Below are 14,954 nucleotides of genomic sequence, written 5' to 3'. Positions count from 1 at the left end.
GAAAGATTTTTGAACAAGTGCAAATGAATCCCAAACCACAATTAATCATTTCTTTATCCATGATCAGTACTCTCCACTTCCACTTTTTGAAAAGGACGCCATCCGCGCATCACCACCAAATACACGTGGTTTAACTTTCAGTGCATTCGGTTGCCACATGTATTTTAGCTAGAGCCTGCAAAAGGACTTACAATCTTGTGTAGCGACATGTGACCATGAGAGTTTAGAACGCAGAAACTCGAAATATACGCGCCAAAAATCGTGTTTCCATAGACTTTTCATCGGAAGTGGTCACTTGAACACACGTTTCTGAGCCCGGTGTGAACGTCGCTTTGAACTTCTTAAAATCTGTACCATAAACTGTTGCTTTAACTCCGCTCAAAATCAATTTGATGTTTTTCCTCTTTGACCCACAGAAAGTAAAAATGTAATGTAAGGGAACCAAGTCCTACTTCCGTAACCCTTGTGCTATCCACTTTGACATTGGGAGTGGGGTCATCTAGACCCACCAGGCAGTGCTCTGAACCTTTTTTCTTCAATGATTTGTGATCTTCACTGGTGTCCATGGATTACATGAAATCTTTCCACCTTTATCCACCTCTGTCATGGTAGGGAGAACACGTCAATATAAGGGTGGGGTCATCTAAGATAGCACAAGGGGTTAAGTGGACCAGGGTCCACTTGTGTTCACACCAGGGTTTGGGATCAATCAAGTTTTCATGAATGGGAAAAAAAAAGTCTTATGTCACCATGTGAATTTATCTTCTCCTCCATGTCTGAATTTAATTCCAATTATATATAAAAAAAATGTATTCAATGTTTAATCCGTTCTAGGTGATGCTAAATGAAGTAGAGTCCATGAATTACGTTGTGAAATAGCGACAGCGACGGCGTTAAATTGTCTCACCCGAAGGACAAAATAATCATCTGCAATTACAGATTTTGTCTGGAATTTCTTTTTTTTTTTTTTTGTAAAACTGAAATCCACGGACACCAAATTAGTTTTAAGTTCCAGTGGGATTCCTTTTTTGTGACAGAGATTACCATTTCCAGATCTGCACTGGATCCAAATGTGTACTGCTCATGCACAAGAACCAGCAGCTTCATGGTGAGCATTTACTGCTGTTGTAATAAAATAATTTCATTGTTTTAATAATTAGGTAAATAATAGATTAAAAACAAAATATTGATATTCAGATTAGCTGCATAAATCTTTGCTTTTTTAATTAAAAAAAAGAAAAAAGAAAAGGCGTCTGCTGGACATGAATTGACAGCATCTGTTCCAGAGGAATGGTGCTGTAGAAACCACAGATTTTCACATTTATTGGTTTAGTTTTGGTGTCAAAATGTCTCAAAGGTTACAGGACCCTTCCTCCTTCAGTGGAGCTACAGAAAGTTCATGGTTGTAAATGTTTGTTGTTATGGTTGCCCTCTCTTTATTTTGCCCACTTGCAGAAAAAAAAGTCATCACATTCCATTCTGAATTTAAAGCAAAACCAGGAGAGTCACATATTGCAGTTCCTCAAATGACCACTAGAGGCTAGTGTCAGAAAAGAACAGTTTCCCATTGACTCTCATGTAAAAAAAGACCAACTTTACTGAAAAAGTAAACTTGTTGGCATGTTTTCTATTCATGAAAATTGGACAGAGGTGGGGGTTAATCCTTTAAAACAGCTGTTTTGAATTTATTAGTGCTCAAATCTGTGCAAAGTTAGAGGCGGGTTTTTGAGGGACTAAAGAAACCTCACTTTTCTTTGCCCCAACCGCTCGGCCATTTTTGGGTTGGGTGGAATTGGTTGGAGCGAACTCAAGTTAACTCCAGTTAAATCAGCTGATTCACGATGACGATCAAAAGGTTTTGGTATGTAGCAGAGTATGCGTTATTTAGGCGTAGCCCGCGTCATCTCCGCTGGTAAAGGGTTAAGATGGTCATCAGCACTTTTCATGATTTTGTGGATTATGTCAGAGATTATCTGCCTATGGTTTTTTATCAGGTATTTAGAAAAAAAATCATTTATTTGAACAAAACTCAGGAGTAAATGAGGAGTGCTTCCAAGAGCAACATGTACAACTAACATGGGTAATCCACTGTGATTTCTGTGGTGGTCTAAGAAAACAATTTGCAAACATGATTCCATAAGCTCTCATTCTTACATCATTGTGGGTTTGCATTTTGTCCTTTGAGTTGCCCCCAACTGGCACAATATCTCAATTTCACTAATCCTGGTTTAAGATCTTCTTTTAATCATCGAAATCGGGTTTGGACAAAAGAAGACCTTATGTCATTAGAAGACCAACGGACGGCATTAATGCAGCACTGTGGTTCATAAAGAAGATGCTTCATTTTCTTGGAAAACTGCTGTGGTGATCTCTGGCTGTACAACTCTCCCTTAAACAATGAAAAACGTGGCACAAGATCCCAGAGACAGTCAGATGAGAACCAGCGTGACTCCAGGTCAAGTGTCTTATGTAAATTCAGATCATATGGTTCCCAGCTGGACTGAATTTGGCCAAACAGACCCAACTGGTCCAAATCCACACAAATCTGTGCAGACTTCCTGTCACAGCGGGGCTGGTGCTGCCAACGCCCTGTGGGCTTGGATTTAATGCCAAGACCAGATAAGCCTTACCAAAAGAGCTTTGATCAATGGGCAACAGCTTGTCTTGTTCAGGAGTGTATGTGTAAGAATTAAGAGGATTTTATTCATCACAATTTGTTTTTACTCACAATGAGGGGTCTACAATTTGTGGGTGGAGCCACACCTGCTCAAAAGGCCACTGAATAACTTGTTTCCTCTCATTTATTTAATCTGCACAGCCTCTGAAGATCAGTCATGTCCTGAGAGTTTTGCATTCAGAGATGATGGTTTTTAAATTGAGATGACTTGACTTTGGAACGTCTGTTTTCAGGGAGACGTCTTTTTGGAACAAAACTTCTTAGAAATGTATGGAATGTATTAATATTTTCCAGGAGAACTGGTGGGAATCACACAACTGCACCAAACTCAGAATACCAGGGCATCAAAATAAAAAATAAAAAAGAACAGGACCAAACCAGACTGTAATAACTTGAAAACTGTGAAATTTGGGATGAAAATTACAACACCTAAGGACTCAGCCTGAGTGTGTCGTCCACAAGGATGGACTCCAGCTCTGTCCAGACGAGAAAGTGTTGAAGAAAGAAAAAGACACTGAACTACACAGAGTTCTGTACATTCACCCTGAAACTCCAGGTCACACAAAGCAGCTTGGTCACGAGCATCTTTTGATCCACAAACCTCTCATGTTAGGATTTCTGCAACATCCTCCTTCAGTCCACATTTGTTTCTCCAGAAAGTCCCTGTTACGTCTCTCCGGAGGTTTAGGAGACTGATGCAGTCTGTTTCCTGCTCAGTCGCTTTGTCCAGCTCAAAAAGTGTTTCAGTGTAGTCCAGAGAAGCGGCACAAAAGGATGACAATGACACCCGGAGGTTGCTCCCATAGCTCACAGTAGGACAACGCGGGTTTCCTCTTTCAGAGCGATGTGGACTGCTTGATGCTGTGAAAGCTGACCCGTGAAGGTGAGGTGGGGATGGACATGGCCTGGGTCATCCGGGCTCGGATGGAGTGCTGCTCCTGCCATCGGTGGAACCTCTTCCTCGCAGCTGAGCGGACCTGCAAATGACAAATGTTAAATACTGTAACACTGCAAAGTCAAATGAAAGCCGATGTCCTTTGGCACATTAAAACCTCAGTTTCCTTTGAAATAAAAGAACAATTGCATCTGACATCATAAAATGTTAGCATTTGATCGAAAAGCTAAAATCTGTGAACATATCCAAACAAATATGAGGATTTTATTTTCACAGATACACAGAAAATTGGAAATATATGGTCTTCTTATTTCATGCACAGAAAACCGACCTTATAGTTTGGCTTTTTCGTGAAAACAAACCCTACATTTACTGGCTAGTCCATTGTAACTGCTAATCAATCAGTTGGGTGACATAAACCGAAATTTAGACATCTCAACATAATAAAATTATTTTTCAAACTTAAAAACGAGCACAGAAAGTAGATTTAAACATTGTTGGTTGCGGATGGACTGACTATTTCAGGAATTGCGAATCTACTGTGATGTTTCCTGACAATCATCTCCGGGGTTTAAAGAGGTGGATCAAAAAAGGACAAAATGTCCCGTGTACAGCACCTGTACAGGCCGTATATGCAAAATTCATTCAACCTTGAATAGATGAGCCAAGGCAGCAGAAGAGCACTTCACTGAAATCCGACAAAGCCGGCTGGAAAATCATCGGCTAATCTGATGAGTCTTAAGTTCAACCAGCTGGTGGGTAAAATGACCTCAACAACAAGAACCCTGCATTGAATCAATGGGATAGCCTGTTGGTGAGGGTATAATGGTATGGGCCGGCCTCTGTCACAATAATGCATCCACTCACATTGCTTAAATCCTCTCAAACTGCTTCCTTTATCATAACCATTGACTGTAAATGAAAACTGGACTGAGCGAGTGTGACGTCAATTCGATTGCCATTTTTTCGCAATATGGGCGTCGCCACGTTGGAGCCAAGTGTTGTCAGTAATTATTGATCGGTCTAAGTCGATCTGAGCCCCCGTTTCTATGGCAACCACTCTCACCAATTAGGAGGGGGCTTGTTGGAAGTCCACACCCCTACCACTTGAAAGCAGGCACACAAAATCTGTCAAACGTTTTGAACATTGGACATGAGAGCACATGCTTTCATTGAGACATCTGATTGGCCAGTTTATGACTTGAATAACTTGAACTAGAGAAATGATATCATAAGAAAATGAAGATTAGCAAGAACATGTTAAGAAAGAAGTCTTTGGGATTTTGACTTCTTGGAACCAGCGGGTTTGGAACGCCAGGGGGGAGGGGGTCACTCAGTCCAGTTCTCATATACAGTCAATGACAGAGTTCAGAGAGCTGGAATGATCTCCACAGACTTTAGATCTTTGTGACGCAAGATGGTAAAGATTTTCCTCCCGGAAATCTGCAGCAATTGCATTTCCAGCTTCTTTATTTTTTGTTTGTAACAATACGGATTACCGGTAATATAATTCTACAGAAAAATATCAAACATCATCGATGTGTATCTACTGAAGAAAAAATTGTCTGACAAATTTGCATTGATTCTTTATGCTCATCATCATAAGATTAAACTTAGAGATAAAAAAGTAAAAATTAGCAATTTAAAGCTTAAAATAAAAGGATTTAATTCTGAAATGTTAAATTAAAGAGCAAAAATACTAAGGACAAAGTTACCGTGTCCTGTAAAAGTAAAGCAACAGTCAGAATCTTAAGGAAGAATTAGACAATAACATGATCACGGGGTCGGGGCTGCTGGAGCCTATCCCGGCCACTTGTGGGCGATGGCAGGTGACACCCGGACAGTCCGCCAGTCTGTCGCAGTCCAAATCAAACTCACTGCATTAACAAAATTATCTGGAATTTCAGCCAAATGACTTTATAGTTGATCGCTGACTGAAAAGCTCATTCTATCTGCTCTCTGTTTGTCCTGGAGTCGTTTCACCTTCAGTCGTTCAGCATACATTTCCATAGCTTTCAAAGAAAAAGAAGATCCTCTGTGGTCTAACCAAAATTAAATCAGACTCCCGTCCTGCAGAGAGATGATTTAATGCTCTACATGTTTTTGGACTGAATGTTTTCCCTTTCTGCTGATGTGACGGTGGATACACTCAGCTTATCTATTTCATCCCCCCCCCCTTCTCTCCTGGCTACCTTCAGCCCATAACAAGACACTAAATCAATATCCTGTGTAAGCTACACACACTGGTTAAGCCTTTTGTTCGGGCTACATTGCAGTTCATGATGAGATATTCGCTCATCATTCAGACAGCGAGGGCCGCTAACTGAAGGGCAGCTGATGCATCCTCATGCTTCTTGAGGAATAACCCGGAATGATTTCTTAATGATAGGATGCTCTGAAGCTGGATGTCTGAGAGTCCCCCCTCAGCCTGTGGCTCAGGTGGCCCCTCTGAGCTCCATTTAAAATGACGGGACTGACGTGAACTTTGCAGAGATTAATAAGGTTGGAGGAATCAAGATGGCTCTTTTTAATTTCACCTTATTAAAGGCGGTGAAGATCTGTTCTCACAGTCAGCCTCCCGCTATGAGACAGAGGAATCTAACATGAACGGACAGCATCTATAGATTGGTCAAGATGTTTTCCAGAAATGTTAAATTATATTCAACATTTGTCTTCAAAGTCCCAGTCCGATCATCTTTTGATCTATTATCAGTGTTCCCAGTGCCCTTTTAATTAAGATTATGCCGTTTATAGTTAAAATCTAAAACCCTTTGTCATTTTCAAGGACCTAGTTTCTTCAGAGTGGCAATAGTTGATTAGAAATTGGTATCTGAGTTGTTGGTGGGACCACTGGGGTGGAACTTCCTGTCATTCATAACTCTCTGCTTACGCTCTCTCCCGCTAACTTACAGTCCCTCACACCCCCAATCTAACATTAGTAGCACAATAAAAATGCGAGCAATATTGGAGTTATCCAGCCGGACAGTTTTAAGCCAGATTCCAGCTCAGACGGGGAAAACAAAGACGTACATGGACGTATTTGTCTGCAAGTGGATGAATCAGAATGGAGCAGAGCAGGGAGTTGGTCGCGAATACAATCTTTTTCAAACGGCATTTTTTTCATCTGCTCCTGATTCACAATGTTTTAAATGAAGAAGCACTCAGAAATGACATTTTAAGCTTCATTTCCTTTTTAGTACGTCCTCCATCATCAGAAAAATGCCACAAAATCATGTTAAAACACCAAAACACCATTGACTTGGAGTGGGTCTTTGAAAATTCTATTATCTCAGAATGCTTCTGCTTGGTTTCCCATGCGATCCCTTCTGTTTCCTCTTTTTCTGACTCCTTGTGTTTGGCTGCTCCTCCTGTCTCATTGCCCAGTTTGCACTCCTCCCCTTGTGTCTTCTCCTCACACTGCAGAGGCGTGAGCAGAGGAGTCTAGGACAGACTCAAGGATGAACAAATGTGGCCTCATTTTAAATAGAAGACAGTCAAACATGATCCATATTCTGTTTTTTTGTCCTAGATATGTATGGTTTCATCAACATTTGGTGCTGTGGATGCTAAAAAAAAGGCTCAGGTTCTTTACTACAAATCCTGGCATCCTTTAGAAGATTCTGCTTAGATTTATGTCCCAGTCAGATTGTAAGGACAACGAAAAGAGCAGAGGATGAGTCACAAATCCTGGATGCTTTCTTTGCAGAGCCTCTGAAGTGGACACCTGAAATTCTTCCGTCTCCCCCTGGCCTTTTTCTCTTTGTTCTGTCTAAATTAAGTGGTAGTTTGGTGCGGTGCACAAATGGCCAGCACATACCTGCAGGTCAACAGGTTTAGACATGAAAACAGGGTGAAGAAGACTCGCAGAGGTTGAAACCAAAGATCAGATTAGAGAAGAAAAGGAAGATAAATTGGCTTTGAATGTGGCATTGCTGTTGGTGCCTGATGAGCTGGACCAAGTATTTCAGAAAATGCTGTTCTGCTGTAGTAATTAGGCTTTAGACAGAACATTAAGGGGAAAAAAAAGAACCATCCAGAGAGAGGCAGTAATGTTGACAGAAAAAGCTTGCTGTTGTTGAGGTCAGGGGAAACTGTGCAGGCCAAACTAACTCAAACAACCACTCGTTTAAACCAAAGAGCCGAAAAAAACAGCTGATCTCAAATTCAGCAACATTTTAATGGTGGAGCCAAGAAATAGAGTGGAAAACAGGAAAGCATGAAACCATCCTAGTTAAATGTATTCAGCCTGGAGGTGGTGATATAATGGTGTGGAAGATAATTGGGTTCCTCAGTACCACCTAAGCATGCATTACACACCACAGTCTTATATTTCTAAAATTCACACTTCGGTTAGGAAAATCCAAAATGTCGTAAAGCCCAAATTTTCTCCAAATATCTTCTTGAACATGACTTTGGCATCACTGCACTCCAGTAGTGTCCCTAGTCACCAGATCTCTGTTTTCATCTGAAGATAAAACCTTCACCATAGATGTGCAACCAGTATGTAAATGCTATCCAGACATGCTGTATTTCCCGTGTTTGCATGTTCCCCTTGTGTAAGTGGACGTTCTGTACAGGCACTCTAGGTCCCTCACACTCAGGAGTGTGTTGTTCTGCATGCGGCCTTGCAGTGGATTGGCGCCCTTTACATGCTGTAGCCTGCTTCAACCAATGAAATCTGGAATGGCAGAAACCTCCCTCTGCATAGACAATTCCTCCGGTTCTGCCAGGTGGACCCTCCCAGGCCAGTTGAAACACATAGACCCCCCCAGCATGTTCGGGGTCTTTCCACAGCCTCCACCCAGAGGGACATGCCCAGAATATTGCCCTCAGCTGGCTTCTTTTGATGTGGAGGGGCAGCATATCTACTCCAGGTGACCTCCTCACCCTATCTGTGGGGGTGCGCCCAGCCAGCCACCCAACTGCTTATCCTTATGGCTTGACCCAAATTTCATGGCCATAGGTGAGAGTAGGTCAACCAAAGGGAGACTTTTGCCCATCAGCTCCTTCTTTAGGGGGAAGTGGGCATGGATAGTAGATGAAAGCATCCTGAAGCTTCTTAAATCTATGCTATAAGAATAAAAAATAGAAGATGTATGGTAAAGTGGCAGGAAAGTGTATTTTTTTTGTCATTTACCTTTATATTTTCCTATTGACACGTTCTTTGGTAATTATTTTCCCATTTATATCCTTCTTGTTTGAAATAATTTCTTTTATCATATTTTTGTACTTTAAGATACAAGTAAAATCTTATTGTTTTTTTCAAAAAAACGACAGTCCATCTCTTAATCCAGAGCACTTTACTTATGGATTATTTCTGGCAGTGTTTACTGATGTTGAAGCAATTTTATGAGGGACACGGCACTGACAAAATGTTTGGTTGGGTGTTCATGCGCTAATGCATCTAACATGTAGGGGTATTAGACTCTTCTGTTATTTTATGTGCTACTAACAAGGTTGCGAGTTACGTTTATTGTATACACGCTAACTTTTAAAAAGTTTTTTCCATTCTTTTTTTGGGATTCAACAATCAAGTGCTCAATTTCTGTCTTCCCAGAACTGAACACCTCTTTAAACCCCCGTTTAAACGATTCACAGAAATAAGATTCAAGAATTAAGACACTGGAGTTGTTTGCGAACAGGTCCAATTCAGGCCAAACAAATGCTCACACGTCTTGAGCATAGTATCATCATCCGTCACCGCTCAGACATCTCTGAGCTCTTTGGTTAAACTCCTAAATATGATCCATCACTGCAACCCGCAGGCGTGGCTGTCATCGCTGCGCGGTTAGCACGACAGCCGGCTTTTAATATAATGTGCTTTTGATTTAGGAGATCTACCCCTGCGGTCTAAAGCCGAATCGATCTTAGACAATACATGCAATGATAAAACCACTGCTAATAACACAAACAGGATTAGGAAAGGGAGGCAGTGCTGTGCCTCACACATGCAGACGTCAGTGCTATTCTGAGAGAGTTTCACCCCTTATTTTTTTTTATGCAGCCAAATTAGGGATGACGCTGTCATACAGCGTAGAAAGTGATGTCACTTATGTCGGCACATGACAAGTCTTAATTGTGCCCTAAATATATGTGCTGCGAACTGCAGCAACAGCCACCAAAAGGGGGGCGTGCAAGTGCTCGAGGGGGCTGGGGAGTAGAAACAAGCTTCTGTATCGGGGAGGAAGCCAAAATGAGAAATCAATAAGTCAATGAGAATCTGCTTACCTCACTGTTTAGGAAGCAGTAAAAAACTGAGACGAAGAAGCCCTGCGTAAGAGGACAGAGGAGATAATGTGAGGATAAAGCATCATCGGAAAGAAGGCCATCCAAAACATCAATGCGATGATCCTGTTTTAATCGCCCATACAGCAGCTTATTGTGCACATGCACAGAGGAGCACAAGGTTCTGCTGTCTACTCATTTCAATTACTGAGTGTGTACAAAGAGAAACAATCCACCCACACAAATATGCTGTCACACTGCACTGTCTGCAAGACAATTCATACCTGGAAGGACTCCAAAAACGAGTTGAAGTAGATGAAGACAATTTGAGAGATCTCGTCTTCCCCGGGGTTGACAAAAAACAGCATGTATGTGATTCCCAGCAAAGGCAGAAGGACCAGAGTAGCCTTCACAGCTTTCCTGCGGAAGAGGAGATCACAGCTCAGACGAGCGTGACAGAGCGGCTCAGCTCAGGGTATCACTGTATGTTAGAAGGCCACGCGGAAAAATCCTTCTCCAGGCTCAGTCGATCAGGGATAAAATATGAATAATTCAGGGCGAGTTTACACAGGAGCATCTCTTGAGTGTATTTACTGCAGGTGCAGCAGGAGTCAGGGTCAGCCTCCCGGAAATTCACCTGTATTGGATTGTCTCAGAGGTTGTGGAGGCCCGCAGTTTGGTCATCAGGATTCTCACAATGTTGAAGAGGAAAATAAAGTTGATCTGTAGAAAAAAAAAAAAAAAAAAAAAAAAAGGGATACTTTTTTACAACTTTTTTTGTTATTCATTGACTTTATATGAGAATTTGACCTAGTGACCCCAAACAGGAAGTACCCGCTGGCTACAAGACATACATAGACTTCAATTGACAACTAAACAGCTATTACTCAGTTATTCTATTGGTCAGAATAACCATTCTTGTTCTGATACCATTTTTTTAACATGTTCTTGCTCATACACATTTTTTAATGATATTTTTTCTGTAGACCAATCAGATGCCTCAATCAAAGTTTGCATGTCTCAGGTGTAAAACGTTTGATTGATTTCATGTCGCCCGCTTTCATTAGAAGGGGTGTGGACTTCCAACAAGCTCCCTCCTGATTGGTGAGAGTGATTTAAAGAGAAATGTTGACTCAGACCAACTCAGACCAATCACTGCTAACCGTCCAACATGGCCACATCTGTACCGTGAAAAAAGGGTGACTGAAGTGACTTAATTTGGTTTTGCCAGAAATTAACCATTTTTTATGGGTGACGTCACACTCATACCGTAAACTATGTTACACATGTGCTCCTTCCCACTCTCAAGTCTGCACAGACCAATTAGTACAGGAAGTGCAGTGTAGAGGTTGAAGGTTGTAACCAAGGACACATCTCTCATTGGAGCCACCGCTGCTTCCTGCCTCAAATGCTAATTTTCTAATTTCTGTACCTGCTCCATTCCAGTCAGGGTCACAGCCAACCTGTCTGTCCACAGGCAGAAGCAGCTGCAACAACTAACTGCAACTTACTGGAGACGATGATGGTGTTTTTGGACCAAAGAAAACGACACATTCATGACGGGGATCACGCCGCGTTTGACTCACAGTTTCCTGAAGCAATCTGCAATGTCACATCTATTTTTTTCTCCTTTTTCTTATTGGCAAAATACAAAGAACAATCTCCAAAGATCTTGGAATAAAAGAGTCACTGATTACTGTATTCAAGGCCGCACACGCTTTGTTCATTTAGAAGTTCAACTTGAGACAAACAACTCTGATTCTTTTTAGAATTACACAACACAGTGACAGCAACAGTATTTTGATTTATCCTGGGGTGCTTGATGGCCTTCAGGTTTTATTTCTGTTAACCTTCGTAGTTTGATATAACGATTTTACTAAAATGCTATAATGCTATAGGTGTATAGCTTAATTACAAGTAGAATGAATGCAAATAGCTGGAACAGGTGTAAAAGCTCTTTAAACAGTCAATTTAATCAACTTTAAAACCGTCAAATCTTAGTAAAAGTCAAATCTTGATTTGCAATCATCCACTAATTAAAAAACTGTTAAAACTGTTTTTGCAGAAACATGCTGCAAAAATCTATGTAGGTTTAATTAATAATTTAATGTTCAACAGATTTCAGGAAATTTCAGTTGTTTATATTGTTTTATATTTTTGGAAAAACCTGAGGATTTAAACGCTCTTCTATGGGATTTTGGAGCCTGGTGTGAACACTGAACACGAATTTGTATTAGCTGAGCCACCAGAGGGGCGCTGCTTTACTATAAAGTAACTTAGTCATCAGGTATTCCTCTTACTGTGCTTTAAAAATGTTTCAGCACTTCACTTTTACACCAGATGTGTTTTTTAATTTCATATTAAGTAAGTAAGACCCACTGTGATCATCTTTTGATCTATTTTAATTATGATTATTACATTTTTACTCAAAATCCAAAAACCTGTGTCGTTGTCTAAAATATATTAGAAAATATTGCATCCCTTTTAAAGTTAATCTGCACATAGGCTAAAAAACAAAAAATGGTTTGATAGTTTATTGGGGAAAGGAAAAAATAAAGACCTCTAAGTAAAATGGCCTTTGTTTAAAAAGTAATCTTTGCTTAATTTTTCAAAAAAAAACTAAACCTTGCAGTAATGGTTGTAGTAAAACACCGTCATGCTGACCGTCTGCAAAATATTAATAGCTCTCCGAACTTGCAGCATGTTTTATGTTCTGCAGTAAAGCGTAGAGGGTGATTATTATTTTCCAGTCCTCTTCACGGCAGCTGGATGGTGTTGCCTCAAAATAACAACAGAGAATGAGTGGAAATTGTTGCGGTGCGTGTCAGCCGGCAACAGTTTCTGCACCAGAGTGAAGCTCTGTGACAATAAAGTTACAAGCTATTTAAGGAAGGAATATACTTCTGACAGAGGAGGAAATATGAAGCAAAACTACCAGTTCTGTTAAAAAAAAGGAGAAAAGTGAGGTTGTGTATTGGGAGGCAAACTTGGAATTATCTTTCCACGTTGTAATGAATGCCAAAATCAATGGCGTGCAATAGGTGAGATGATGTAACATGGGGTAAAAAATAGCCGTAGAAATACTTTCCAGTTCCAGATGACCTGACCTTGGCCTGAACGGTTGATCTGTGTTTATGACACTGCAGGTCCTCGATAGTCTTGTTCATGTCTGCCAATATTCACAATTCTAGTATGAGCTTAATATTTACTGTTGGTTAAAAAGGCCCTGATGGAAAATCTTCATGACACTCAGGACTGCAGGAACAACAAACATTGTGGTGACCCGCTGGTGATCCTTTGGGATCAAGTGCTCTGCAAAGACACAAAAGCCCAGGAGAACTGGCCGTTGTAAGCAAGAGTGGAGAATTTCCAGGGAAAGCAGCAGAGTGATATTGAATGAGGCAGATGTCTGCCTGAGGGGGGGGGGGACTGTGGCATGAGGGGGGGCAGAAACAGTCCAGGAAAGTGCCCCTTAAGGAGATGACTTTTTTTTTTTTTTTCAAATGAGTGAAGAATATAAAAGAATGTTCTGTTGAAGCGACAGTGGGAAGGTCACTCCACTCGTAGCTCGCCAGCAGCGACAAGACGGAAGCAGGGAAAACATCCCTGCTACTTTTCATACTTTTATGACTCCTTTCCACATTGTCATCTGCCAGCAAATGAATGAAGTGCTCTTCTTTTCAGTTCAGCTCATTTTTATCTCCTACATCAACGATTCTGTTAGACTTCTTGGGCAACGAAATTAAAAAAAGACAAGTTAGACCTACATGTGGCTAGAAGTACATTTCTAATTTTCCCTCAGGAATTAATGAAGTATTAAATTGAGGTGAAGACAAATAGAACTGAAAAAGCACATAATGGAATGAACTAACTAAACTGATGATGCTTCTTATTAAAGACACAGCATTACCAGCCATGCTGACAAATGAGTTGTTCTCCCGTGTCGTCAATAATAAATGATCCTTTCATTTGAAGATGGCTACCACTGGTGGACAGGCGTTCTAATCCAAGCATCACAACTGCCCCTATGGGTGGATAGGGGCTGAAAAATAGGGAAACCTATACAGGATATGCAGGTGGTCCATACGAAATGTCAAGGTCTTAGATCGCTTGCTGAGCTCCTGTTTTTTCTACGGGCATGCTGCGAGCGACAGATTGTAGTGAAAACGTCTGCAACACATTTATGGTAAGTAAGGGTGAAGTAGGAGAGACGCAGGCATGTCGCACAGATTTTTCATTTTTTCAACCCCCTCAAATGGTAAATGGCGTATACTTATATAGCGCTTTTCTACCTACAAGGACAAATCCTCTGAACTGCATAAGGAGCCCATTGGTGCCGACATGACATGTGTTTGCTCCTTTGGTGCAGCCTGGCTGTTAGAAATGAGGAAGTTAAGACAATCAGAGAGCAGTTTGTGTGAACATCATGCGGGTGCACACCCTGTGCAAACGGCTTTTGTACTCCCTCAGTGAGGAGCCAGTACTCCCACCCTATGAACCACTAGAGTGCGGCGGGAGGAAACCATATCACAGCATCACCCATACATTATGAGTATGTACAACTTCCATTAGCCTTACAAATACTTTACACACTGGTCTGTTCCATTTTCATGGCGTCCCTGAAGCTGGACGTACGAGCCTCAAGAGAACTGTAAGATACACCTTAAGCCGCTCCCCTTCAGACCCCTCTTACTACCAAAAACCTGTATTATCTGCATGGGTCAACCGCAATACAGGCACATATGACTATTCTCATTAGGGCCCGAGCACGGAGTGCAAGGACCCTATTGTAATTCGAATGTTTATTAGGGCCCGAGCACGGAGTGCAAGGACCCTATTGTAATTCGAATGTTTATTATTATTAGGGCCCGAGCACGGAGTGCAAGGACCCTATTGTATCTGTTAGGTTTATTAGGGCCCGAGCACGGAGTGCAAGGACCCTATTGTATCTGTTAGGTTTATTATTAGGGCCCGAGCACGGAGTGCAAGGACCCTATTGTATCTGTTAGGTTTATTATTAGGGCCCGAGCACGGAGTGCAAGGACCCTATTGTATCTGTTAGAGTTATTATTAGGGCCCGAGCACGGAGTGCAAGGACCCTATTGTATCTGTTAGGTTTATTAGGGCCCGAGCACGGAGTGCAAGGACCCTATTGTA

The 14,954-nt window shown here is 41.3% G+C and overlaps 1 protein-coding gene across 1 annotated transcript in view; it reads right to left on the bottom strand.

Moving 5' to 3' along the window:
* Positions 1–1,305: 1,305 nt before the first annotated feature.
* The window catches only part of crhr1 (corticotropin releasing hormone receptor 1), a 201,654-nt gene continuing 188,005 nt past the window's right edge, over positions 1,306–14,954 (bottom strand). The window contains exons 11-14 of the mRNA XM_078938018.1: positions 10,435–10,520; positions 10,082–10,217; positions 9,801–9,842; positions 1,306–3,654 (exon numbers count right to left, since the gene is read on the bottom strand). Of these exons, the coding sequence (XP_078794144.1) occupies positions 3,514–3,654; positions 9,801–9,842; positions 10,082–10,217; positions 10,435–10,520 (405 nt within the window). The 3' untranslated portion in view covers positions 1,306–3,513. The remainder of the gene's footprint in view (positions 3,655–9,800; positions 9,843–10,081; positions 10,218–10,434; positions 10,521–14,954) is intronic.

Source organism: Oryzias latipes, chromosome 19 (assembly GCF_053564925.1).
Source record: "Oryzias latipes strain Hd-rR chromosome 19, Olatipes_Hd-rR_3.1".
Classification (NCBI taxonomy): Eukaryota; Metazoa; Chordata; class Actinopteri; order Beloniformes; family Adrianichthyidae; genus Oryzias; species Oryzias latipes.
Note: the sequence above shows the minus strand (reverse complement) of the source record. Positions and strands in the feature narration are given on the sequence as shown.